The 24718-nt window shown below is 40.4% G+C and overlaps 1 protein-coding gene across 5 annotated transcripts in view; it reads left to right on the top strand.

The window, feature by feature from the left end:
* slc44a5b (solute carrier family 44 member 5b) overlaps nt 1-24718 on the top strand; it is a 35127-nt gene that overhangs the window by 8570 nt on the left and 1839 nt on the right. For 2 of the 5 annotated variants that reach the window (XR_011036726.1, XM_068319274.1), the window contains exons 2-23: nt 5626-5674; nt 9823-9896; nt 11908-11992; nt 15549-15633; nt 15783-15896; nt 16711-16771; nt 16857-16980; nt 17167-17211; nt 18566-18649; nt 18922-19034; nt 19218-19349; nt 19440-19539; nt 19628-19720; nt 20003-20090; nt 20739-21001; nt 21110-21204; nt 21302-21405; nt 21492-21565; nt 21931-22001; nt 22375-22463; nt 22654-22738; nt 24420-24539. Coding sequence is in view for 4 of the 5 variants with exons in the window: in XM_068319274.1 (XP_068175375.1) it covers nt 5626-5674; nt 9823-9896; nt 11908-11992; nt 15549-15633; nt 15783-15896; nt 16711-16771; nt 16857-16980; nt 17167-17211; nt 18566-18649; nt 18922-19034; nt 19218-19349; nt 19440-19539; nt 19628-19720; nt 20003-20090; nt 20739-21001; nt 21110-21204; nt 21302-21405; nt 21492-21565; nt 21931-22001; nt 22375-22463; nt 22654-22738; nt 24420-24529 (2138 nt within the window). In the remaining variant the exon portion in view is untranslated. Of the gene's footprint in view, nt 1-5625; nt 5675-9822; nt 9897-11907; nt 11993-15548; nt 15634-15782; nt 15897-16710; nt 16772-16856; nt 16981-17166; nt 17212-18565; nt 18650-18921; nt 19035-19217; nt 19350-19439; nt 19540-19627; nt 19721-20002; nt 20091-20738; nt 21002-21109; nt 21205-21301; nt 21406-21491; nt 21566-21930; nt 22002-22374; nt 22464-22653; nt 22739-23012; nt 24396-24419; nt 24540-24718 lie in introns of those variants that run through there. The other 3 variants (XM_068319273.1, XM_068319276.1, XM_068319275.1) reach the window with 3 other exon arrangements.

The raw sequence follows: 24718 nt of genomic DNA, 5'->3' as shown, positions 1-24718 counted from the left end.
GTGGGAGCGGGAATCGAATCGCCAATCTCAGAACATTGGATGACCCGCTGTACCGCCCACTTTACCACTGAGCCACTGCCGTCCCAACTAACACATAAATGAAATAAAATAGTCTTACCGTGATGTAATTTTTAAATCTCTACCTCTGCTGAATTAATTTTTGTCTTCAGTGGTGTAGAGGCTAAGCCAAGCTTTAAGCCACTGAGGTATTCCACCGCACTGATGTGAATGATGTAACTTGACCAATAGTAATAATCAAATAGAGTCCAGCGTTCAGTAGTTAGTGCTTCTTGGCAGAAATCTAACCCAGCCAACATTGGTTCCTACTTCAATTAGCTCATACGTGGGGGTCACTATTTTCTTGTTATAAAAATGTAGTAACAGGCAGATTGTGACAGTTTTCTAACAGGAAGCCTATAGTCTACATTGCTGGCTCTAAGTTTCAACATGACCCAAATTGTCGGCCGTCTCACTGTTTGCGGACGTCCCAATGCACATATATTTTGAAATTTTTGAAATTTTTCAGTTTTAGATCAATAAAGTATATCTTATCTCATCTTAAATATAGTGTGCAGTCGTTCTCTGTTCGAAGTTTTTAGAGATGTGAATAAAAGAAGGACGTAACACTGCAGATGACACATCGACAGGAAAGCCACATGAAGTCTGAGATCAGAGCAAACGGTTCACCTAGTCTTATATTTACTGAGTTGTTTTGACATGACGTGAAATGTTCCTACAGTAGATGGCAGACAAGGCGGCGCACGGTTTTTTGTATCTACAAATGTTCAGAAGTCGGATGCTCGTATCTTGAGGACTACCGTACTTGCTCTGAAATGCGATACACCATCCACAGTTATTATTCAGCCTTTGTACCTTCTGTTATTTTAAAGGCTTTGTATTTGTGAGAATATACCTCCCTGTGAATGACTATTCACAAATGATCACATATTTAATGTTGCACTGTACATGAAAAAAATCTATTAATTCTGCAGCCCAGGTTAAAAGATGGAGTTCATTCCCAGCATTCAGTGTCAGTACATAAAACTTGAGTCTGTCAGATGAAAGTTAAGGACTTCAAACTGAGCTGTGCAGCCATTTTACAACATATAATGTTGAATTTTAACACATATTTCCAAGTTGCCTCAGACTCAAGATGTTAGATCACCATTCTATAGATCAATCCATCTATGCTGTGTTGCCGTTAAGACAGACCAGCTGGAAAAAAAAAAAAGGGGATTGGATAATCAAAGATTATTGTCTAATCCTGATATGTAATTCCTCACCTCATCCCTCCTCATTCCTCAGAGCTTGTGATTACCGTCATAATTGTTGTATTACATCTAAATCTTTCAGTCCCAGCAGGACACACTGGTGTTATCCACCATTATATCAAGAGAGACTAGCAGAAAGTGCAGCTAGCAGTGCCTCTGCAGCTTTCCTAGTGTAACATGCCTGCCAGCCTTTTTCCAAACCTTGTTGACGACAGACCCTCATTCAGCCCGGCCACAGCAGCAGCTCACATCCAACCCGCCAGCCTCTTCTCCTGCACCGGCAGACTGCAGTGCAGTCCAAACAGCCGGCATCTCATGTCGTGTCTCTTTTAGTCTAGTCATCTCTGATGATTTTTAGCACTCTAATTTAACCCTTCGTTGAAAAACGTCTTATGAACAACAACCTGGTGGAATTTGTGAAGCTGTTTTGAGTAGGAACAGCAGGTAGAACTAAATTTAGCTCAGCTGAATAAGCACATGCGCTGCCACCTCCTCCGGAATGTTTGAGTTTGTCGTACACTAGACTTGTTTGTTTTTAAGTTCCTTCCATCTTTTTTTATTGGCTTTTTATTTATTACTGACTGTATTTTGGACCCTAATCTGTTCTATTTTTTCATAAACTGGTGGGAGGCTAGCTGCCTCCTGGTCCTCCTGCTGGGCTCACTGGCCAGCTCCCAATATGCCCAATGAGAAAAGACTAACATGACTGAAAAAGCTTTGCTCTGCTCCGTCACATTCTGCACCACAATCTGTCTTCACACCACTGGCTCTCCCTGATCCCAGTGTGAGTCAGTTTACACTCACCATATGGACAAACCCGTTTTTATCTCAGTAACTTCAGCACTGTGGAATCCTGTGCATGTCTGGAAATTTACGTAACACGAGACATTTTAATAGGATTTTAAAGCCATATAAATTTACCTTGCATAATGCTGGGTAATAGCTTCCATACTCATCCCTAGTACCTCTAATGCTAATTAGTGCTAATGAAAGTTAATAAGATGCAGCCCGCTGGTCATGTGAGATGTTAAAACAATCGGAGGCAAGGGAAGACACTAAAGAACAATTTTCTCACAGTTGTTATTTTTAAAGGGCCAAAGTGAAATGGTATGGAGCCCAGTTAGCATGAGCTGGAGCCATTGATTGAGAGCCTGTACTTCTGTGGTTTGATTCATGGTGTTTGGTCAGCTAGCAACTTGGTTCACAATGGCTTATTAAGTCATGAATATTTCGGCCGGTTTTCGAAATAATCAAGTGTATGCTACATAAAGAGATTGAGCTTTGTTCTCCTCATTGTTAACAACTTTGTTTAAAATCAAGAAGATCCTCTTCTCATATGCAGTGCTGTGTGAGAGCTGTAGTGAGCACCTGGAAGCATACGCATGGAGTAGCCAGCCAGTGAGAATACATAGCCGCTTAGCTGCCCGCCCCCCCCCCCCCCCCCACAAGACCTACAGGAATGATCCAAAGTTGTTTAAATCAATCTACTGGACTTCACACTTACAGAAATGATATGAGAAATAAAAAACAAAATGAATTATTGCAGATGTAGATGTGTTTTCCCAATTTAAAACATGTGCATTTAGAATTTGGAATTACACTGTTACAGTCTTCTTCTGTTCCTTTCGGATTGTCCTGTTAGGGGTCACCGCAGCATGTCATCCTTTTCCATGTCAGCCTGTCTTCTGCATCTTCCCTTCTGTTACCATTAGTTTGATATTTATAAGGTATTGTATATTTAATTTTACACCAGAAAGAATCAGCACAGTTTAACTACTATTTGATCTTAATTCCACATGTAAAGTATATAATCTGTTATTCTGTCATTGTGTTTTTTATTGTCTAAGCTTTGTAGGCATGATCCATCAAGTTAAAAGCAAAATAAATATCGTAATAAACATAAATCCTGAATCCAGATGACAATCCACCAATATCTACTACCGTTTTCCTGGGGCCATACTTCAGCTCTCCAAACAATAAATCATCGAAAGCTGTACCTTACTTTTTGAACAATCTTCTTGACAGATGGCAGCAAAGCATAAGCTGCTTTGTGATGTAGTAGCTGACAATGCTATATCCATTTTTGTATATTCAAAAGGGTAAAGAAAAATGTTTCTTCTTTGTTGCGTTCGTTGTGCCGATGTAGAAGCCACTACTACTACTAAAAAAACAAATGTAGGTTGAATCATATTGACTCAAAAAATATATATATTCAAGTGTCCTTGTGGACTTAAAAGAGTAATCTGTTGTTTGGCTGGTATCCAGCACTTCTGTGAGGGACTTTCAATGGCAGCCAAACAGATGGCAGTAAGTGTTAAAAACCAAGGACAACAGGAAAAAGGACTCACTTATCAAATCGGTTAAAGGAACGGGTGGCGGCTGTTTAACTCCATGTAGTGTAACTATAACCTGTGACAGATGCACCCATGTCCACGTAAGTTACTTAATATTGATTATTCACCAATGTTTGCATTTAGTTGGCACAAAGGCGCAGTGAGTAGCACAGCAAGAAGGTTCTGGGTTTGATTTTATTCTCAATAAAATAAAATAAATGAACTTGAACACATATAGCACAAAAGTTTACCCATCAGCTCATCCAAACTTTTTAGACTATTAGCAGCAGGATGGATCGATAATGAGGAGTCTTTTGTGTGTGTGCGTGTGTGGGGGGGGTGCTTAAAAATTGTATTTACTGTTTTCCTGCCACTAAACATGGAAGTGAATCATTGTAATGCTCGCTGTCATCAAGAGTGATGTCACGGAGAAATTCAAAACTGCAGTTGTTGAGCTGTTTCAAAATGAGCTACACTGGCCATGCTCATTTTAATGACAGATTATATCAGCCAGTGCAACAGTATGGCATTGAAATTTGTTTTTAATAGATTGTAGAGCTCTATGGGTAGGAGGCGTATGCTAAATTCAGCACACACACTCATTTTTTTATCAGGATAAATTAGCTGTTGAATTTGGCCATATCATTGGATTTGCTGATAAAACTAAAAAGCTTGTGCTTGTTAAAATCCGGGCTTACTACGTTCAGGCCCAGTAAATTTACAGGTATGTGATGCAGTGTTCTAATCCTTCCTGCCTTTAGAGAAATGGTTGGATTGTTTTTGTACAGATGGCAGAGGTCGACTCATGCTGCCCTGACATGGCAGTCCATAAGTGATGATAAATAATAGGAAGGCATCATATTTAGTTTTACTGGGGTGGTATCTGATTAGGCACCAGTCTGAGAGTAGTTTTGAGTCCTCTGAATATGTCTTATTGATCGGAAATTGGAAATTAGTCAGCAGATTTCTCAGTGGATGACTTTATGGCACCAGGGAGCAGGTTTGGGTTCGGTGTCTTGCTCAAAGATACATCAACATTTAGACTGGGAAGACTGGGATTCAAACCGCTAAGTATCCAATAAGTGGACAGCACTCTTAACTTTGTTGTGGAAATTAGGCAAAAATGAGTCAAACTCAGGTTTATTGTCAAATGTACCATGTATGCTCGACATACAATACAGATGAAATTGCAGTCCTCTGTGACCCACGGTAAACAGACAGTACAACAAGCAGTACAACACAGGCAGAACAACAGGAAGTACAGCACAAATGAGAGCAGACAACAATAAAAATATTTTAAAATCTTTTACATTGGTATCACAGTTGGTAGCAGTAGTTATATTTTTGTATTCTAGTACATGCGACAGCTCAGATACTTGAAGGCTGGAGCCTCAATTAGTGATCTCTGCATGTTCAAGTGTGTTAAATTGGTGTGGGAGGGATTGTGTAAAGGGTGATTTCTCCTAATGGGAGGTAAAACCTGCCAAAAAGGTGCGTTTAATGATCAGGGATGTCGTAAACAGAATTATTGCATTGTTATAATTACTATCCATTTATTATTGTATTATTAATTGTGGTATAATTGTAACTTTGTATACATTGTACACACTATAGTTTCCAATGTAAATATACATAAATTTACTGACAGAACTGTCACCAGTATTGTGTTACTGTATAGGATACAGTAATACATTGAGTACTTCTAGTATACAGTAAGTAAATAGTAACTTCTTTTTCAATTAAGTATAAAACTTTCGTATGGAAACATTCTATAGTGTTACTGTCATCATTGTTCAAATACTGTATGTTCTTCTCTGCTCTCTCCAAATGTTCCTACAAAAGGAGCAAAAGCATGAAAAGAAAAAAAGGTTTCCTTTTACTTCTTTGATGAACCAGACAAAAGTAGATGTGTTTGTTCCAGTTCTTATGTCACCTATATTTGTACTCTGCCAGTGAATTTTGCTCTTGTTCTATTAAACCGTCTTCAAGTCTCAACTGACCTCACTCTCCTTTTCTTTTAGGTGAGCCACGCAAGTTTGACCCAAACTTCAGAGGGCCCGTTCATAACAGGTACACCATCTGTCATATCCTTGAGTCCTCTAATAATGGAGAAACCGCATTCAAATGTTTACATACTCATCCAATAGACATTTGGTCATTGCTAACAGATAACTTGAAATTCAAATAAATGCACAAACTCTCATGTAAATACCAGCAGAACCAGCAGATTCATCTCTAGTATTGGTGTTTGCTATTGTATAATTTCATTGGCACACATCCGTGTCTGGAGCACTGATAGATTGATCATTTGTCACGCTATGTTAATAAAGATTGAGGCTGACAGCTCACTCCACTCTGCTGCACAGATCAATAGCAATAAGTCGAGCTGGTGGCTGGAGTTAGTGCAATGACACACGCTATTAAGTAGACAGATGCCCCCAAAACCGATGTAGTCCTCACATCACCTCGTAGGCAGATAGGTAAATGTCTCCTGATTTTCAACCGGTGATGAAGGTTACAATACTATACACTGTATGTTACCTCATACATGTATAGTATGAATTTAAAGTTAATCAAAGTCTCTCCAAAAATCATTTAAATTATAAAATGGAGTCTACATTTTGAGCCTGCCTCATTTCTTGAGCACAGTGAAGAGCTGAATTTTGAAATAAAGCAAAAATACTCCAGGGTGTTTCATGAGCTTTTTTCAATTATTTAGTCTTTTTCTGATGCAATGTAGGCCCTCATCTCTTTTATGTTCGACGTGAGTTTGGCAGACTGCTGTGAAGGCACGATTCAGTCCTCCTGTGTCTCTTCATTCCACCCTCTCCAGCCCATTTCTCTCTACAGCTGGGTGAAGGCACCAAGGATGTGGAGGACTTTGATGTTTCTGTAGCTCAGAGGCTTTTCTTAATGAGAACTGTGAGAGAACTGACTTTGGGGTCATCTTGTTTTCATGCATGCTCAATGCCAGAAGGAACTGTATCTTTGATTACTGAGCAATCATCTAAAGCCCAGACAGAAGTGGACACAGCGCTCCAGCTCGAAACAATACATGTGTGTAATCAGAACGGAATATAAACACAGATGAACCACTGCTTCATCACAGTTTTGTACTGTAATAATGTCTTCTGTGGTGTCAGTGTTTCATTACCTTTAAGGTATGGAGCACAATATCTTAGTACCAAGTACCATCAAAACTTCCCCAGTTAAATGATGCATGTATTTAATCAGTTTCATGTCTAGATCTACATCCATGTTTTCTGCCATTCCTTGATTTTGTACAACCTTTATTTGGCTTACTACTGCCACAGGTTTGATCCATAGCATTTGTCAAGTAGAGTGTTGTGTATCTGATGGAGTTGACGGTCCATCGTCCCGTCGTGTCATCAAAATAGTTATGGCTGTACTGCACTGCTGTACACGGCTTAATGCTTCCATTCTCGTGATGTTCATCATGTAAATGAGAATAGCACACATATGAATTAGAATCGGCACCAATAAAGAGGAACCCATCTTTATAGTATGATAATTTTATTGATATTCATCCCTCATCTTGTAAGCGAAAGGTCCATTCTGAATTTGCGCTCATATAGATTCTTTTCTAGGAGTTTGGTGCCCCCTGCCTTCACAACATATGTGGAAACGTACATAAAAGAGATTTGTGTTTGTCATTAAAGCTGCTCATTGTCTCTCTTCATTCGTTGACCAAGAGAAACATCCCTTCTGAGTACAATTCTAGTCCTCTAAATGTACCTTTCCCTTGCAAAGCAGGGACAGACTGGCAGATTCACACCACGGTGGCACCCGTGCCATTCTGTGGCACTGCTGCCGTCTGTGTCACCTTGGCTCCTGCCATCTGTGTCACCTTGGCTCCTGCTCAGTATCACCCCTAATATAACTCTGACACAAAAATTACGTATTGCTCTGACATAGCAACCAGTCCTGATTCCTTTTGGCCTTCTAGAACAGCACTTCCTGCCAGGGATGCACGCAAGTAGAGCAAAGCTTTGTTCTCTATGACATGTGCAAGTTAGAGGAGATGTGAATTTTGGGAGTGGGGCCAAGTTCCAGTCCATGTAGATTGCTGTTTGATTATATTTTTGGATATGACTTGCAGTCAGCGTGGCATGCTTTGCTGAGATAAGAGAAAAAAAATCAGAATTGTTTTCAGCTTTCCTTCAGCACTCACTGAAGCTTCAAAGGTGACTTTGTACTGTAGCGCTGAGCACTGTGGTGCTGTGTTTGCACTTTATCTTAATAATGCAGTCTTGTCTATATGAGAGACTTAGGACATTACATTACAGAGGAGGAGCAGCAAGGTTGGCTTTATGTTCTGAACCCTCGCATCCCCCATTTAATCACCTGTGATGTGTGGCTGAAGGAGAGCTAACTTATCAAAGGATGTGGAGGTATTCAGAGACGGGGAGTGCGGCCTTCACACGGCAACACCGACAACTCTTCCCTTTTTTCTGATGAATTGAAATTGTTATCCGCTGTCTCCCTTTTGTTAATAATATGCAAAATATCTGCATTAGATTTGCAGCTTGTGCGGCAGGTTTTATTTATGCTCCTCATATTCAATGTCAGGGTAGAACTGGCTGTCACCGGTCAGAGTTATGCTCGCTTTAGCTCCGGCGCTTCACTCTTATCTTCGAAAAATAATTGCTGTGCATTCTGAAAAATTCCTCTCTACTTGATATGTATCACAAGTCCCTGAGCCTTGCTTTCTATTACAGTCCAATACCACCCATCAGAGGTTTTGGATTGTTTGCATGACAATATGCTACAGATGATCTGTGGATCAATTATTGTTATCAGTTCCACATGGGCTACACGGGCTGAGTGATTTACATTTTAAATTTTTTGGTATCTCCACTAAAAAACAAGATTCTTTGGATTTACTTTAACCAGTTGTGTCAACCATTTTCACACAACTGAGCTATGTAAGACACAATTTAATAATGTTATTGAGATGTAAATAACTCCATCTACGTGCAATCAATATAATTTTATCAACCAATTACAGCATTATCTGATCACCTTGGAAATGATCAATATGACCCTAACAAACATTCATTTTAAGTTACCTTTGCTCAGATGTACTTGGTTTTCAGGCTAAAACAGATGTATTAAGGACATTTTTCACAAGTGCATTTATTTAATTCAACAACATTCAAGTCCATTTTTATGAGTGTACAGTCTTAGTGTAATTCAGATAAGAGTGGTGATAATGGAGTCATTTAATTCTGAAATGAGAAACAGAGAGAATGAGCAGCCTGGCTGGGACAAAAGAAATTCTCAGTCCTCAGTATTGCTCAATTTAGCAAATCAATCTCCCCCAGCAGCCTGCTAACATAGATTACATACTTTACTACAGTTATCAAAAATAGGCCTTAACCACAGCTACAATTGCAAAGAGTTCCAGATAATTTGCTCTGAAAGTTGAAACATGAGACATTATGTACAGTTTAAATAGTTTTGTTTGTGTCTAGTTTCCATTGTAAAGTAAATGACTTGGTATTTGGAGGCAGAAAGGCAGGGTGCATGAGATGAACCAGGGCAATCTGCTCTTCAGAGAACGACACAGAGGAAACACTGTGTTGTTCTCTCTGAGATTGGCTCTCCTGAAACAGCCTTGCTCCTTTGGATGAAAGAGGAGAAGAGTGAAAACCTCAAAGTCATGAGCCAGTTTGTGTAGTGACTGGTCTTAAGGGTAGGCTACGTATGTCCTGTATATGTCACAAGGCTCGTTGGATTGAGCTTGGCTTTATTCAGTGCCTGGCTTGGCGATCTGATTAATTTTGAAGGAGGGAAACGAAGATACTGGACTTACTGCTTCTCCCAGGGTGAAAAGGAGAAGAAGGAAGCTTGTTAGGGTAGACAGACATTGAAGTCTCAGAGAGAGAGAGAGAGAGAGAGAGGATCTTGAAAATAGTCGACTGAAACGTCTCTGGACTGTGAGACACTTCACTCTGTAGGGAGATGATTCAGGGTCTCATTGGATCGTCAATAGAGCTTTATTACTGTCTCTGAAAAATATAGCACACAGATGACACCTTGTCATGCCTGGTAGCAAGTAATACACCCAGATATAGAGCTCAAACTCATTTCCCTGCCAACAATGGAACTGTTAAACGATCCAAACAGATTTCTTTGTCCTCGATATGAGACACATTCCCCTTGTCACGCATTTCTGTCCCATTTTTCCCCCCCAGGAGCTGCACTGATGTCTTCTGCTGTGTTATTTTCATCATCATCATCCTCGGCTACATCGCTCTGGGTACCGTTGGTGAGTTCCACACATTGTTGCTGATTACAACACACCAATTTCATAATGATACTCAATTGCAGTCACAAGTTCATCATCTGCAGTCACAGATGCTGATAATGTAGAACAGTGGTGACATTTCCTGTTCTCTTCATAGTCAGAAGTGTGAATTGCTTGCTCCTCCTGCCCTTTACAAAATTCTGTTGCTTGTGGAAAGTAAATACTATTAAACTATTATATATGTTATGGTAGAAAATACAATAATTAAGGCAAACCAAGATCTACAACAGTTTTGCTTTTGTTTTGTTTGACTTGACTGATGACTGATACAAAAAAGTGTCTGGTTATGTTGTTGGTGAGTTAAAGATGCAGCTCCCCCAGAGAATGGACAACTATTTTAATGAAAGAAAGTTTCATCACAAAACACAGCTTGGTTCCAGTCATCATTAGTGAAGCTGTTGAGTTCCTGACTGGATGGCCAGTGATTCTTGTGTCGCTCCTTTCAGATTTTCTTGAAAACAATTCGTTTATTGGAGTGCCGTAACGTTCACTTTGTCTGGCTGATTAAGGGCCTGTAATCTTGTGAAACTATATTTCTGTCCATCAGCTCTTGTTTTTTATTTTGCTCTTCCTCCACATTTCCCTTTTTGATTTGTCTTCTGCTTTATTATTTTGCCTTTAGTTTGAGCCAAATGTAAAAAAGATTCAAAGCAGTTTGATATGAAGTTTAATACTGCTATAGTCAGTCAGTCATTTCCTTAACCCGCTTAATCCGCTTACGCAGGTCGCGGGGGTGTCCCCCGCCTCAGGCCCTGAGACTGCCGGGATAGGCACCGGCTCCCCCGCAAATACTGCTATATAATAAATGTAACTTTGAGGTGTCACTCTTGACTCAGTAGCCGATCTGTTGTGCTCAAAAAACATGGCCATCATAGTCCATTTCAACAACAAAAAAATATGGTTAGCATTAAAGAACGGATGGATTTTTAAGTCTACGTTGGAGCCTTGTCAATTCTTACATGTGCTGCGTTGGTAAAAGTGGAAGAGCCTCTGGGATTTCATTTGAAACACATACGGGAGATGTTCAAGAAGGAAACAAGAGTGGGTCCAAATAAGGATTGTGCTAAGGAATTGTGTGTTTCATAATTTAGTCAGCATAATCTGCACCAATTTGTCACCAATGACAGTTTTCTTTTGTAGACTGACCAGATTAAATTAATGGTACTTCAAGATGAACGAATCACAGCCTCATTGGTATAGGATAACTTGCTGTCCTGAGGCTACTGCTAACTAGCTAAAACCTGTTTGCTCTCTACACAAAAGAAGTTCTGGTTCAGTCTTTAATGGTTGATGCTAATAAACCAAACTGGAATCAGACTACAGCAGAAAGACTTTCAACCTGGTAAACCATAGTCTTCGCTCTCATTGCCTTCAGCTGTCCTTCAGTCCTTCCACAATGAAATCTACCTCCTGTTTTCTCCATCACTCCTGACTCCACATTATGTTTGCTTACCAAAGTGCTGTGCCTTTACCAGCTTGTTGGCAGTGGAGTCATGTCTGAGTCTGGATCTGGACACGGGACATGGGAACCAAATCTTACCAGTATATGTCGATGAATTAGAGTTGAATCCAACTCTGGCGTTTCTCCGGTCATCTTAAGAACTCTGTACTTTCTGTATCATTTTCAGTTTCATCATTCCTGTTGTGATCAGTATGCATAGGCTTCCTTTGTTGCATTGTGTCAAGCTCAGTTCAATCCTCTATTGCCTGGCAAGGTGAAAGGTATTAATACCATGTTGTTCAGGTTGAGCAGATGAATAAAACCAAATTGCTTTGTAAGATGAATTTGTGGGTTTCTGCCATTCCTGTTTTATCAAAGCAATGGATCCTATAAAAACAAATTAAACGGATTAAGTCATTGCCTTTGCGTATCAATATTTAATCTTAATTGCTATGCTAACATGCAGTTTCTCTGACTTCCATTACAGTCTTGTTAAACATGCTTTCGTTTCACAAAACCCTATCTTTTCAGCCTGGATTCATGGTGACCCCAGGAAGGTTGTCTATCCAACTGACAGCCATGGTCAGTTCTGTGGCCACCAGAACACCCATAATGCGTAAGTGCAAAGATGTATGTCCTCGTATTGATGTGTGCTGGAATTATTAAGTCCTCCCATTTCTTGTGAGCTTCACGTTGATATGTTAAAGTCAGCAAAAGATTTGCCATCTCATTAAAACATTGTTGAGTAATGCACTGATACCTTTTAGTAGTGAGTTATAAAAATTTATAATAATCAGTAAAAATGTTCACAGGAGTAACATTTGAAGGATAGCGTATCTTTCATATTCATGAACTCCTTCGGATTTGCTGCAGTCAGCTTCATCACACCACAGACTAGAGGTAAGATCGGGCCTAAAAAATCCAGCCCGACCTGAACTGAACCTGACGGTATTAAAGCCCAACCTGGCCCTACCCGAACCGAGCCCGACGGTATTTTTAAAGCCCGACCCGACCCAAATGTAATTATTAACATTTTGAATCCGACCCTGCCCAAAATTCGGGCTTGGATTCGGGCTTAAGATCTTACCTCTACTTTCCGTGCATATACGATCGGAAAGGTAAAGTGACAGGAGAAAATACAGCTGACGCACAGAGGGAACTGAGCAGGTACTGTAGATGGGTGTTTCTCATACAGCGCCTTCTATGTTTTACCTAAATTATTTATTTTGTAAGGGTATTCCTTAGTTTAATACCCATAGATTGTTTGAGATACGTAATATATATATATTTATTTTAAAAGTTCGGGCCGGGTCGGGCTTGGATCTTAAGATCTTAAGCCCGACCTGAGTCCAAAAAAAATCCAGCCCGACCCGACCCGAGCCCGACGGTATTGAAGCCCGACCCGACACGAAAGTAATTGTTGACTTTTTGAGACCAACCCGACCCAAATTTCGTGTTGGGTCGGGCCCGAACTCGGGTTCGTGCGTAAGATCTTACCTCTACCACAGACTCATAGTTAGTAGCTGCTGTGGTAGTTCACTAGGTATTCTAATTAAAAGTCTTATTTTGGTATATAGACATTATACCAAATTAAATTACATTATACCATTATACCAATTATATAGACATTTGGGGCGGCAGTGGCTCAGTGGTAAAGCGGGCGGTAGAGCAGGTCGTCCTATGATTTAAGATTGGCGGTTCGATTCCCGCTCCTGCCCCCCCAAAAATACCCGGAGGTGAGCTGACAGTGGGAGGTGTCAGCTCATCTCCGGAGCACTGCCGAGGCACCCTTGAGCAAGGTGCCGTCCCCTTTACAAATTGCTCATTTGAGGCGCACCAAGAAGGAGCTGCCTGCCACTCTACCTCCCCTGCATGCCTACAGGCCCCTTTGTGTGTGTGTGTGTGATACAGGGGCCTGTACTCACAAATATATATGTATGCATGCATTTGTAATCAGTAGCTAGAGTGTGCTTTCTTAATTTCCCTTCGGGGATCAAACCAGTATATAAAATTTTTAAAAAATTTTTTTAAAAATTACAAATACAGTATTTTCCGCACTATAAGGCGCACCTAAAAGTCTATAATTTTCTCATAAACCTGAAGTGCGCCTTATAATCCGATGTGCCCTATATATGGATTAATATTCATATTAATATTGCTTAAAAACATGATCGCTGGAAAAAAGCTGCCAGTCATGCCGCACTACACCACCAGGGGCACCCTCACAAGACACTCGGGCCTACGCCCCCTAACAACGGTAGTCAAGGGGCATCGCCAAATTGCCGCTCTCACTGACCTGTCTGAAGGCAGAGCACGTAACAAAACAGGGAATTTTCCACAATGCTTTTAGTAAAGTTTGACTGACTGATCTCAGTATTTCCCAACTACTGTGGTGCTGGAAATAACCCACTTTAAACTTAATTGGTCTTAAAAATGCCATTGTGCTGTCATCTGGAATCTAGTGACGGTCCATTCTATTAGTCTGTGGAAACACACGGAGAAACTGGCATAAAGGTGAATGAAATACCCTCAAAGCTGAACTTCCAGCCTTTTCTGAAATTCCAAGAGCAGTCACTGCTAGACAAAGGTGTCTGGTGTAATGCACTGATTTATAATGTAGTTGATAGCTGAAACAACACGTTGGGGGGGGGGCGCATTTAGGCGGCGGAGGGGCGCATTCAGGCTTGTGTATTCTGTCTGCAATGACGTGCGGTGAGATTCATGGCAGTGAGACATCGACGTTAAAGTCAGTTCTAGGAATAAAACAGCGTCATATTTGCCAGTAAATTATCGGCCTGACATTAAAAACTGGTTAAAAATTGTTTAGGACACACAGCAGCAAATAGCTGCACCTCACCTCCGACTGGACTACCGATCGATTGAAACAATATTTCATTAATAAACGAAGACGAATGTCGGAGCTTAAATATCTGCTTCGAACTTCAGGAAATAATCCGCCCTGTTCGAAGTGAGTGGTCCACTCTGAATGAATTTAACCAGTTTTTAATGTCGGGTTTTTTAATATGGCGTATTTTGCCAGACAGAGTGGCAAATACACCTCTTTGTCTGGCTCATAGAACTGACTTTTACGTCGGTGCCTCACCTCCGTGAACCTCACCACACGTCACTGAGAGCTATAGAAATAAAATCAAATTTGACTATGTTTTTAGATAATTTTGTCCTACAGTGTTTTGTAGTACTTTTATTAGTAAACTCAGCAGCTAAGGAAAAAACCCATGTGTACTGACCTCTTTCTAAGGCCCTGTCCACACGATAACGGATTTTTTAAAAAACGGAACTTTTTAATAACGCATCGAAAACGATTTGCGTCCACACGACAGCGTTTTTAAAAAAATCTCCGTCCACACGTAAACACAGCAGTGTGTTTTCGAAGACGCCTACAAGCATGCCAAACCATGTGGTGGCAGTATTGAGTCGAATTTTATCCAATAGGAATCCTCCGTGTTTTGTGTTCCAAACACACGGGCCCATAAATATGACGTCACAGAGGTTTTCGTCGCAAGCAAGACGTCAGCGTTTTTAAAAAGTCGCGGGTACACCGTCCACACGACAACGCAGACCCAGCGTTTTTAAATACATCCACCTTGGCCAGCGTTTTTAAAAAGTTGCGTTTTCGTTCCGGATATCTGCGTTGTCGTGTGGACGGAAGGCGTAAACGCAACAAAAAAGTTGCGTTTTTAAAATATCCGTTATCGTGTGGACGGGGCCTAAGATGGCAAAGTGATCAAGTGATCAGGTTTCCTTGAAGAGGCTCAGAATGGCCTCATTGACATGACAATAGGAACCGTTCAAAGCTGATTAAAGGTACTCACAGTCATGAATGCTCTAGTTAGTAGACAGCCATTAGTTTTTAAAATCTATTTCAATTCTTTTATTATATGCCCCTTATAATCCGGTACACCTTATATATGAAATAAATTGTAAAATAAACAATTCATTAAAGGTGCGCCTTATAATCCGCTGCGCCTTATAGTGCAGAAAATAATGTAGTAATTTTCCTGGATGCAGAGAGAAAAGGATCAAATGCTGGTATCATTTCACAGAGATGTTTCAGTACTATGTTGTACTGGTCAACACTTGAAAGGTAGTGATTAACCAGCCCTACCCCCTAACAACACCCTCCTCCTTGTCTTCATCATTTGTCTCCACAGAAACAAAGCCATATTATTCTACTTCAACATGTTGAAATGTGCCAATCCTACAGTTTTAATTAACCTCCAGTGCCCTACAACCCAGGTAAGAGGCTGAGTGATGCCCCCCTCCTCCCCTTTGCTGCACATTTTTGCATAGTTTTTTTTACACATTTTCTCTCAAACTTGTCCTCCACGCTTGATTATGCAAGATTGATGGGCTTTCTCATTAAGAGGATGTCTTGCTTCGTGCAGCTCTGTGTCTCCAAGTGCCCTGACAGATTTGCAACTCTTCTGGATGCATGGAATACCAAAAACTGGGAATATTACAAGCAATTCTGCAAGCCAGGCTTCAAGATTGGCAGTAAGGTGAGAGAGAGTGGATAAAGGTCTCTTACCATTTTGCAAACTTAATGAAAATTTGATGAAAACGTTTTTCCTAATTGTTGATAGCTCAGAATGGTTTTCCTTTGTTGTTGATCAAATTTTTGCTAACAAAATACAATTATATCATTCAGAAAAAAATATTTTTTAAACGTAACCTCTGTTTCCATCAGTTTTTATAATGAAGAGCTTGTTTGAACAGGCTATGAGAGGCAGGCAGAGTTGAGCCAGCAGCACATGATATTCATCACAGCCCTGCTCTGTGGGCTGGTGCTGGATCAATGACAGTGACGTGGGTACGATGGTGTGTAGCTGAGGTGGTGTGTGGGAGCACCTAACAGCTCTATCACACTGTTGGAATGAAATCATCTCCAACTCATCAGACAGAATTCTCTCCCAACTTTGTCTCATCAGACGTTTTGGTTTTGTTTGGGAACGATTATAGTTATAGTACAGTATCAATTCTAAATTCACAGCAAATTAATCAGCAGTCAAGTGATTTATTTATTGTTTTAATAGCATGTTGTGTGTTATATGTAACAATTGTTTCTTGGTTCTCTGTGAACCAAATTATATAAAAACTGTACTTATGCTACAATCATGCAGGACATTTATCGTGTAATACTACAGCATGGATGCCTTGCATGTACAGTAATACTGTTTCAAGACAAATAACTTCAATAAACTGACTTACAGTTACCTTTAAATTAGAAGCATCTGTTTTTGTCACACAAATAACGTGCAGAAAAGTTTCTGTTGAATTAATCGCTTTCAATTATTTCAATCATGTTCTTTTCAGTCAGTCTTAGAAGTCATTCAAGATGAAGACTGTCCTTCTATGATTGTGCCAAGCAGACCTTGTGAGTGAAACTCATGAATACAAAACAAAAGATCCTCATTTGTTTGCGAAGTTACTGAGAAAAGAAACTGTGTGAAATGTTTCAGTCCTTCAGCGGTGCTTCCCTGATTTCAATACAAGAAATGGAATTTTAACCGTAGCCAATCAGACGATCTTCAAAGACGGCCACAATAATGAGAGAAGTGTCAGCGACCTCAAAGATGCTGCCAAGTAAGATCTGCTTCTCTTCAGTGTCAGCTTTCATCCTTGTTTTGCAACCAGATAAGAAAAGCAAGAAGGATTGTCACAAGGATAAGATTGAGAGCTGGTGTTCTTGCTTTAGTTAAAAGACTATAGATTAATTAGCTTCCTTGCAGATCAAGTGTTGAAGTGTTTCAAACTTTAAACTGTCAATAGGGATACCAACACATCTCCCAGAGCGTTCTGGACAAATGTCACAGGGTAGGACCAGTGGGCCTGACGCCGATGTCACTGATGCCCCGGAATGTGTTCATCCACATTCAATTACTTGCATGTTTGTGTCTTGCATGAAAATATGGCATACTCATAATTTCATGAGTGGAACCTCAGCAGTACACTCAAGCTTAGTGCATCTGATTTGCAATTCTACACTGTCGTTATGTTAATGGGGCTGCAATAGCAAACGTTAAACACGGACAAAGGAACCATGTATTTAAAACAGTCGTCTGACTTTATTAACATACATGATTCTGTTTGCTGTGATTACGTTATGCATTTATGAATGAATTAAACTATAATGTGCTTCAATTCTTTTCTTTGTAGCCAAATGACCTCCATTCAAGACGGAGTGGAAAGGTCTCAGTGATTTATTTCAGCTTTTTAAATTGCCTCTACTGAAGCCAGTAACTTTGCTCAGACTAACCCTCATGATGGTCGTCATGAAGAACCAGTACCTGCATCCCTTCAACAGATAGGACAGGAACTAGGACACATTAGTACAATCAGTTCAGAACTTCAAGTCATCCACTCTGGGTGGATGTGGACGTGTGTAATGAAGGGCTGTAGACGATGTTGTGCTGCCCCTGGTGGTCACTGGGTTTTCACTCCTGATGTTGATGCTGTGTTTACACTGATATAAATGTAAGTCTGTGTAATAGCGCCACCTGTCGTCCAAACTCTTGTCTGTGGCTTTCGGGGTGCTGAGTTAGGTCCTTCCTTTCTATGGTTGTTCTCAGAACTGTTTTAGTGTTTTGCTTGTCCCATAGTAATGTTGACTAGTCCTCGTTCCTCCCTGACTTTGTGATGAAGAGATTTATCTGTGTAAGAAAACAGAATGGCTAAAGAGGAAATTTTATAGATGGTGTTTTTATAATAATCTTATCTGGTTTTATGGTTTTATATCAAGTCTGTTATGTTCAGTATTTGCAGCTCTTGTGAACAAGAATAAACAGCTTGTTTAACTGATACTCCAGCAGCGTGCTCCCACTAGGAGCTCCTTTGTGTCACATTCACTAACCCGGCATAATTTACCAGCATCCTAGAGGAACCACTGATAGACGGTGCTTCACTAACTGATGCTGTTGCTGACTATTTAAAATATTTTCTTCCAGACCCTCATAACCTGACAATGGATCTTGAGAACATCAAAAACATTTTGAAACTGGATCCATCTTTGCTTTAGTGTGAAAATATTAAAGACAAGGTGTCAAAATGTTTTTGAGTATCTTAAGTACTAAAACAAACAAACCACAGTCCCCGTCTGTGTCGGTTCTAACTTTTGCCTCCTCTTCTTCTGTGTCACTTTTTGCTGTCTCATCTTGTCACTCCATCACAGAGGTATCGCCAATCTGCTGAATGCCAAAGAAGTTGGCATGAAGATATTTGAGGACTATGCAAATTCCTGGGACTGGATCCTCATGTAAGAATGGCCTGTGGTGATTTGAATGTTTTCATTCATCTTTTTGAAATGTGTTGTTCGTCTTTGAGTTGAGAACCTTCTCCTGCCTTTTGGTGCAAGGATGAAACCACTCTACACTGTTTATGTGTGAGCTCTTTGCAGTGTTTTACTTGTGTGATAAGTTCCTTATTGTAGAACATCTTAACTACACTGATCCTTGAAGTGTCATTTACTTTATCTCCCAGGTCAAAATTGAGTCACTTCCCATCATTCATGTGTGTTTGTTGTTGCAGGGGTCTGGTGATAACCATGGTGGTTAGTCTGCTCTTTATCTTGGTGCTTCGCTACACTGCTGATGTGCTCCTGTGGTTCATTATCTTTGGTGTCATTGCAGCCGTCGGCTATGGTGAGCACGCACCATGGACAGGGGTTACCCATCTGTGTGAGCATTCACACGTACGACCATGTGGTCTGCTTAGATCCATTGAGAGAAAACTGTTAAGACAGTCAATTTTACAAATGCTTTGTCAAGGTGCTTAAGATGTGTTTCTCAGTATTTAGGCCTTCAATCACTGTCTGTGTCTTCCAGGTATCTGGCACTGCTACTGGGAGTACAGCACGCTGAGCGGGAAGCCAGGCGCTAACATCACCATCTCTGACATCGGCTTCCACACGGACTTCAGCATTTACCTTAAGCTCAGCCAAACCTGGCTCATCTTCAGTACGTTGTTGTTCTCTAACACACATTTTTTCCAGACTTGAATGCTGAAGTGGAATATTAATACGTTTTGTTTTGGGGTTTTTTTTGCAGTGATCTCACTTTCCGTGATTGAGGCAATTGTTGTGATTGTTCTAATATTCCTGAGGACGAGGTTGCGTATTGCTATTGCATTACTGAAGGAGGGAAGCAGGTAGGAAATGATAACAACTGTTGTCTCCGTAGTTGGACTCATACGCACCTCGCCATTCTAACAGATGTTTGTTCTTTCTTGTTTTTAGGGCTATCAGCTACATCATGTCCACTCTTTTCTACCCTATCATCACCTTTTTCCTTCTGGCCATTTGTATTGCATACTGGGCCATCACAGCAGTGTATCCTTTCAGCTGCATTACACTGATGAACGCATTTATCCAGGGGAGTACAAGAATTCTGCATCTTTCCTGTCTGCTATGGAGGTTTTACTGTAGGAAAAAAACATTCGCCCCACTTGTCTAAATTAATTTTAGATAAAATGAAGAGTGCTTCTTTCAATTGAAATCCCTTCATGACTAAGATGTCACCAGATAGAATAAAACTAATATTCTTTTGTTATTAACCAATCAAAGACACTTCCCTTTGTCACTTTGTATTGCCCTTAATAAGTTTGCTTTCAGCTTTTTAGCGTCATCTGGCAATGCGGTCTACAAGGTCACTCCCACTGATGAAAAATGCATGTATGCCAGCCTCACATGCAGTCCAAAGGTCAGTCTCTCCACACTGATGTTCAGTTACTGGAAAAACTGGATGACTGAGAATCTTCACATTCTCAGTCACGGTAGATGTTTGTGCTGAATGGTCAACGGAACTTGTGGGAAAGGCTTGAAGATGTTTCGCCTCTGATCCAAGAGGCTTTTTCTATGTGTGTGTGTGTGTGTGTGTGTTTGTGTGCGTGCGTGTGTGTGTGTGTTGTTTTCAGACTGTGTTGTCATTCCCTTGTAATTGCAAAATATTTCTTGGACAAGCTTTCATTCACTCAAAGAGAGTGTAGTAATTCTTGTTGCCGCAAACAGAATCTGGTAGCTTATAGTAAATTATGTATGAGAACCTTTGAGCCCCTCGTGATTTTAATATAAATCGAGTTCACACTGACAGCTGACTGCTTTAATACCCAACAGGAGTCCTTTAACAGCCTGCCTGCTTTCCTGGCTTATGTAATTCAATGTGACCCCCTGAAAGGACTTACACTCTATGTGGTCAAACAACTTTTAGTAAATGTACAATTCCATGTAAAGTTAATGAAAACACATGACTATATTCAAAGAGATGCTTAAGCAGCTATTAAGTCACATCATCCCTGTTGGGCTACATCCTGTAAGGCTGATTGTGGTGAAATCTTTTGCTTTATTTCAGACCTTCAGTCAGACCAATATTACCAAAGTCTGCCCCGGATCACAGTGTATGTTTGCCTTCTACGGTGGGGAGAGTGTGTACCACCGCTATATCTTGGTTCTCCATCTGTGTAACCTGTTTGTGTTCCTCTGGCTGGTCAACTTTGTCATTGCACTGGGCCAGTGCACCCTGGCTGGGGCCTTCGCCTCATACTACTGGGCTCTGAAGAAGCCAAATGACATCCCTGCCTGCCCGCTCTACTCCTCTTTCAGCAGAGCTATACGGTAAAGAGCTGCACTTGTAATAGAGATTTCAATTAAAGCTTTATTAAAGATCTATTGAGCGTCTACGTTGGTGTGTGTACAGTTATTCAGAAGTGTTTGGTTTTTCAGTTACCACACTGGTTCTCTTGCCTTCGGCTCTCTGATCCTCGCTGTGGTGCAGATGGTCCGGATTGTTTTCGAGTACCTCAGCCGTAATGTGAAAGGTAAGCCGGAACTCTGAAAGGCATCCGCTTTCACGTTTTTACACAGTTTAGTTCTGACTTAAGGCGAGATGTTGATCATACGTGATGTTGTTCTAAGGCTCTCAAAATGCGTGCGCTCGATTCCTGCTCTGCTGCCTCAAGTGCTGCTTCTGGTGCCTGGAACGTTTCATCAGGTTTATGAACAGGAATGCATACATTATGGTGAGTTAAAAAGCTCTTCTTGTGGTAATCTGTTAGAAGTTCAGGTCCTGATTCCTCTCTAAAGCACAGCTTTCATTCACCAACAGATTGCCATCTATGGGAGGAACTTTTGCACTTCTTCCAAAGATGCTTTCTTCCTTTTAATGAGGAATGCTATTCGGTAAGGATTTTCTCTACAAATTAGTGTCAGATAGATAAACAGGGTCAGTGTGTGGAAAACTGTTGCAGAGAGATTTAATGCTGCTCAGATGGGCACCATGATATCGTTCTTTTTTTATTTTTTTTATTTAAATGGTTAAATTTAAATTTTTCACTCTTCAAAGTGACAAATGAACAATTAAATATAGTAATAAAGCAAATACAGTACAGATTTTCTGATTGAAAATCCACATGGAATGATCAACGTTTGAGTGTTTCAAGCAGTTAAATGTTTGTAGCTTGTGATGTATTTAACCTTAATCTGTTCCTGTCAGTTTATCTGTCCTTAACTCTGTTCATCACACTCACATTTGATTTTCACTTCAGGGTGGCCGTCCTGGACAAGGTGACTGACTTTCTGCTCTTCCTGGGAAAACTGCTTATTTCAGGAAGTGTTGGTGAGTTTAATTTACCACAGTGAGTGAAGTGAAACTGACATCAATGCACGTGAAACACTGCAGAGGATGAAACATCTTCCTTAACCTTAATAGGAATATAAATACTCTCACTTAAAGTTAGTTTTGTGATACACACTGTGTTTACGCTCTGTTTACAGTGTCTTGTCTTGAATTGTATTCATTTTAGCCTTTTTTTTTTGCAAAACTTGTCTTTGAAGAAAACTTTTGAGAAAGGTGTTTCACTCATCTTGACTACAACATACTTTTAGATGAATCTTAATACTGTACCTACACCACAAATGTCTGTACAAAGAATGTTGTTTTATTTGTCATTAGGGTCCAGAGCTTTTTTTTTTTTTTTTACATTTTCCAGGTGTTCTTGCGTTTTTCGTCTTCACACATAAGATACCAGTCATTCAAGAGGAGGTGCCGTCCCTGAATTACTTCTGGGTTCCCCTCGTGGTAAGGAATCAAACTATAGTGATCCTGAATCCTGCTCTAATCGTCTGTGTCTCTCTTCTCATTTGGACTTTCACAGATAGGTTTTATTTACTCAGACTGTTTCAAGTTTGACTTGTTTGATTCTATGGAAACCAGGTGGGAGGTGGGATCTGATCTGATAACGATGTTTGATGCCTGCTGATTCTTTCAGACGGTGATATTTGGCTCTTACATGATTGCACACGGCTTCTTTAACGTCTATGCCATGTGTGTGGACACATTGTTCCTCTGTTTTTGTAAGTATGATCTCCTTTTTCGATATTGTACACATGACACAGTGTGAGAACGGGCTGAGTCACTGATGGTTAAAGATCAGATAGCACGGTTGGAGCTAACCCTGTCTGTCTTGTTTAAGTGATAAAACTGATTCCTGCTCATGCAGCTCTTTAATTCCTGCTTATAATATTTTGTCTCTAATAAGACTTTACTTTCTTTTCTCCTTCTCGCTGCCACTCTGTGCACTGTCTGCTCTTCCTGCTCCTCCTCCCTCCTTCTGGGTCGTGGTATCAGGTGAAGACCTGGAGAGGAATGATGGTTCTTCCTCCAGGCCATACTACATGTCTCCTGGTCTGCACAAGATCCTGCGCAAAGGACAGGAGGGTGCTAAATTATGTTCTGCCTCCTGAGGGATGCATGGTTATACTATTGAACTGCTGACAGTCAGTCACTTCTCCATATCTGCTGTATGTGTGTGGGGGCTCTGGACGTTTGAGAGTCATTACTGTAGGGCTAAAAATCAACACTGGATGCATCCCAGCCTGGTTTGGAGAAATCCAGGACCTGAAAAGACGTGGTTATACTTTAGTTCCTCACAGAAAAGGCATGAGGGACTAGAAAAAGACATCTGTTTACTTCCTCTCTTGAGCCAACTCAGATACTTGCCTTTTTTCTTCCGTGCTTTTATTCTTCTTCTTTGTTTTTCTCTCTGTTCTCTGCTGACCTCTGCCTTACCGAGACGGTACACGTCCACTGACAGGACAGACGCATGGGCTGAGATAAATGAAATATGAGCATTTCTACCCAAATAAACATGAGGACCTTAACTTGTACAGATGCCACTGATGGACTACGGCATAAGGCATCACCATTTAAAGGGGGTGGACTTGTGGTGCACCCTCTTGACGCACTTTGTTCTGTTAGTGTAAAAGTGTATGCACTTTCACATATGGGACTGGAACAGTGTAATTTATTTCTTCTATAAAGCATGATTCTTTTGCTGGCTGTTAATGTTTTATAGGTTGCTTTAATCCACCATATTAACACACACACAAACACAAGATCCAAAATGGTGTTTAATTCTGCACTTAGTAAAACAGGTTCCTCTTATTTTATATAGAAAACGGTCACAATAGTTTCAGTTTCCACTATTGTCCTAGATGTACTGTAAACCAGACTTTTGTGGGAGGTCAAGACTTCAAAAGACATTTTCTTTCCTTAGAATCTGAACAGATCCTGACAGTTTAAGGAAACTTCTGTATGCAGCCACTAGTTTATGTGCCTCGTTGTGAAAAAAATGAAAATTGTTCCTTTTATTCTGTGGTTTTGACCTAACACCAGGAACTTTTTGCGATACAGTTTTTAAAAGGATGTCAAAGCCATTTTTGGTACATTTTTTTATTGGGTGGTTCGGATGTAGTGCTGTTTTAATACGAAGTAGAATACACGCATCTGTGTGGAGGTTATTCGGTGTTCTTTTTGTACAGGAGATTTTTTTTATCAATGAAGTATAATAAAAAATGTGACTCATTTTTGAATAAACTTACATGGTTTATGTATTGTCCAGTGCATTTTGAAAATACTTTGCTTGTGGTTTTTAAATGGGAAAGAGGATGAGATCCATCCTGGTGTAACCGTCGGCTGTGAAGTGCTTCAGCTGAGAGCTCTGATGTGTAACGTGTTGCCACTGCTGCCTCCTAGTGTGGGACCTGGAAGTGAACGACGGCTCACCAGATCGACCCTTCTACATGAACCAAAACCTGAGGAAGATAATGGGCAAGAAGAACGTCATGAAAAGAAGCAGGAAATAGTGCAAAGAAGGTGGGGGCTGGAGAAAGACAAAAAAAATAATTTATTAATCCACATCGCAAGCATTTTTCTGAATATATCTAAAATACAGAATTGTATTCAAGCTAAAAATGTCCACTGAAACTGGTGAGCAACTATAAAGATTACATTCTGGGCTTTAATGATAGTTATTTGATTTTAAAAGCCAACAG

The sequence above is a fragment of the Antennarius striatus genome, chromosome 7 (genome assembly GCF_040054535.1).
Source record: "Antennarius striatus isolate MH-2024 chromosome 7, ASM4005453v1, whole genome shotgun sequence".
Taxonomy (NCBI): domain Eukaryota; kingdom Metazoa; phylum Chordata; class Actinopteri; order Lophiiformes; family Antennariidae; genus Antennarius; species Antennarius striatus.
The sequence above is the reverse complement of the archived record's forward strand: the minus strand, read 5'-3'. Positions and strand labels throughout refer to the sequence as shown.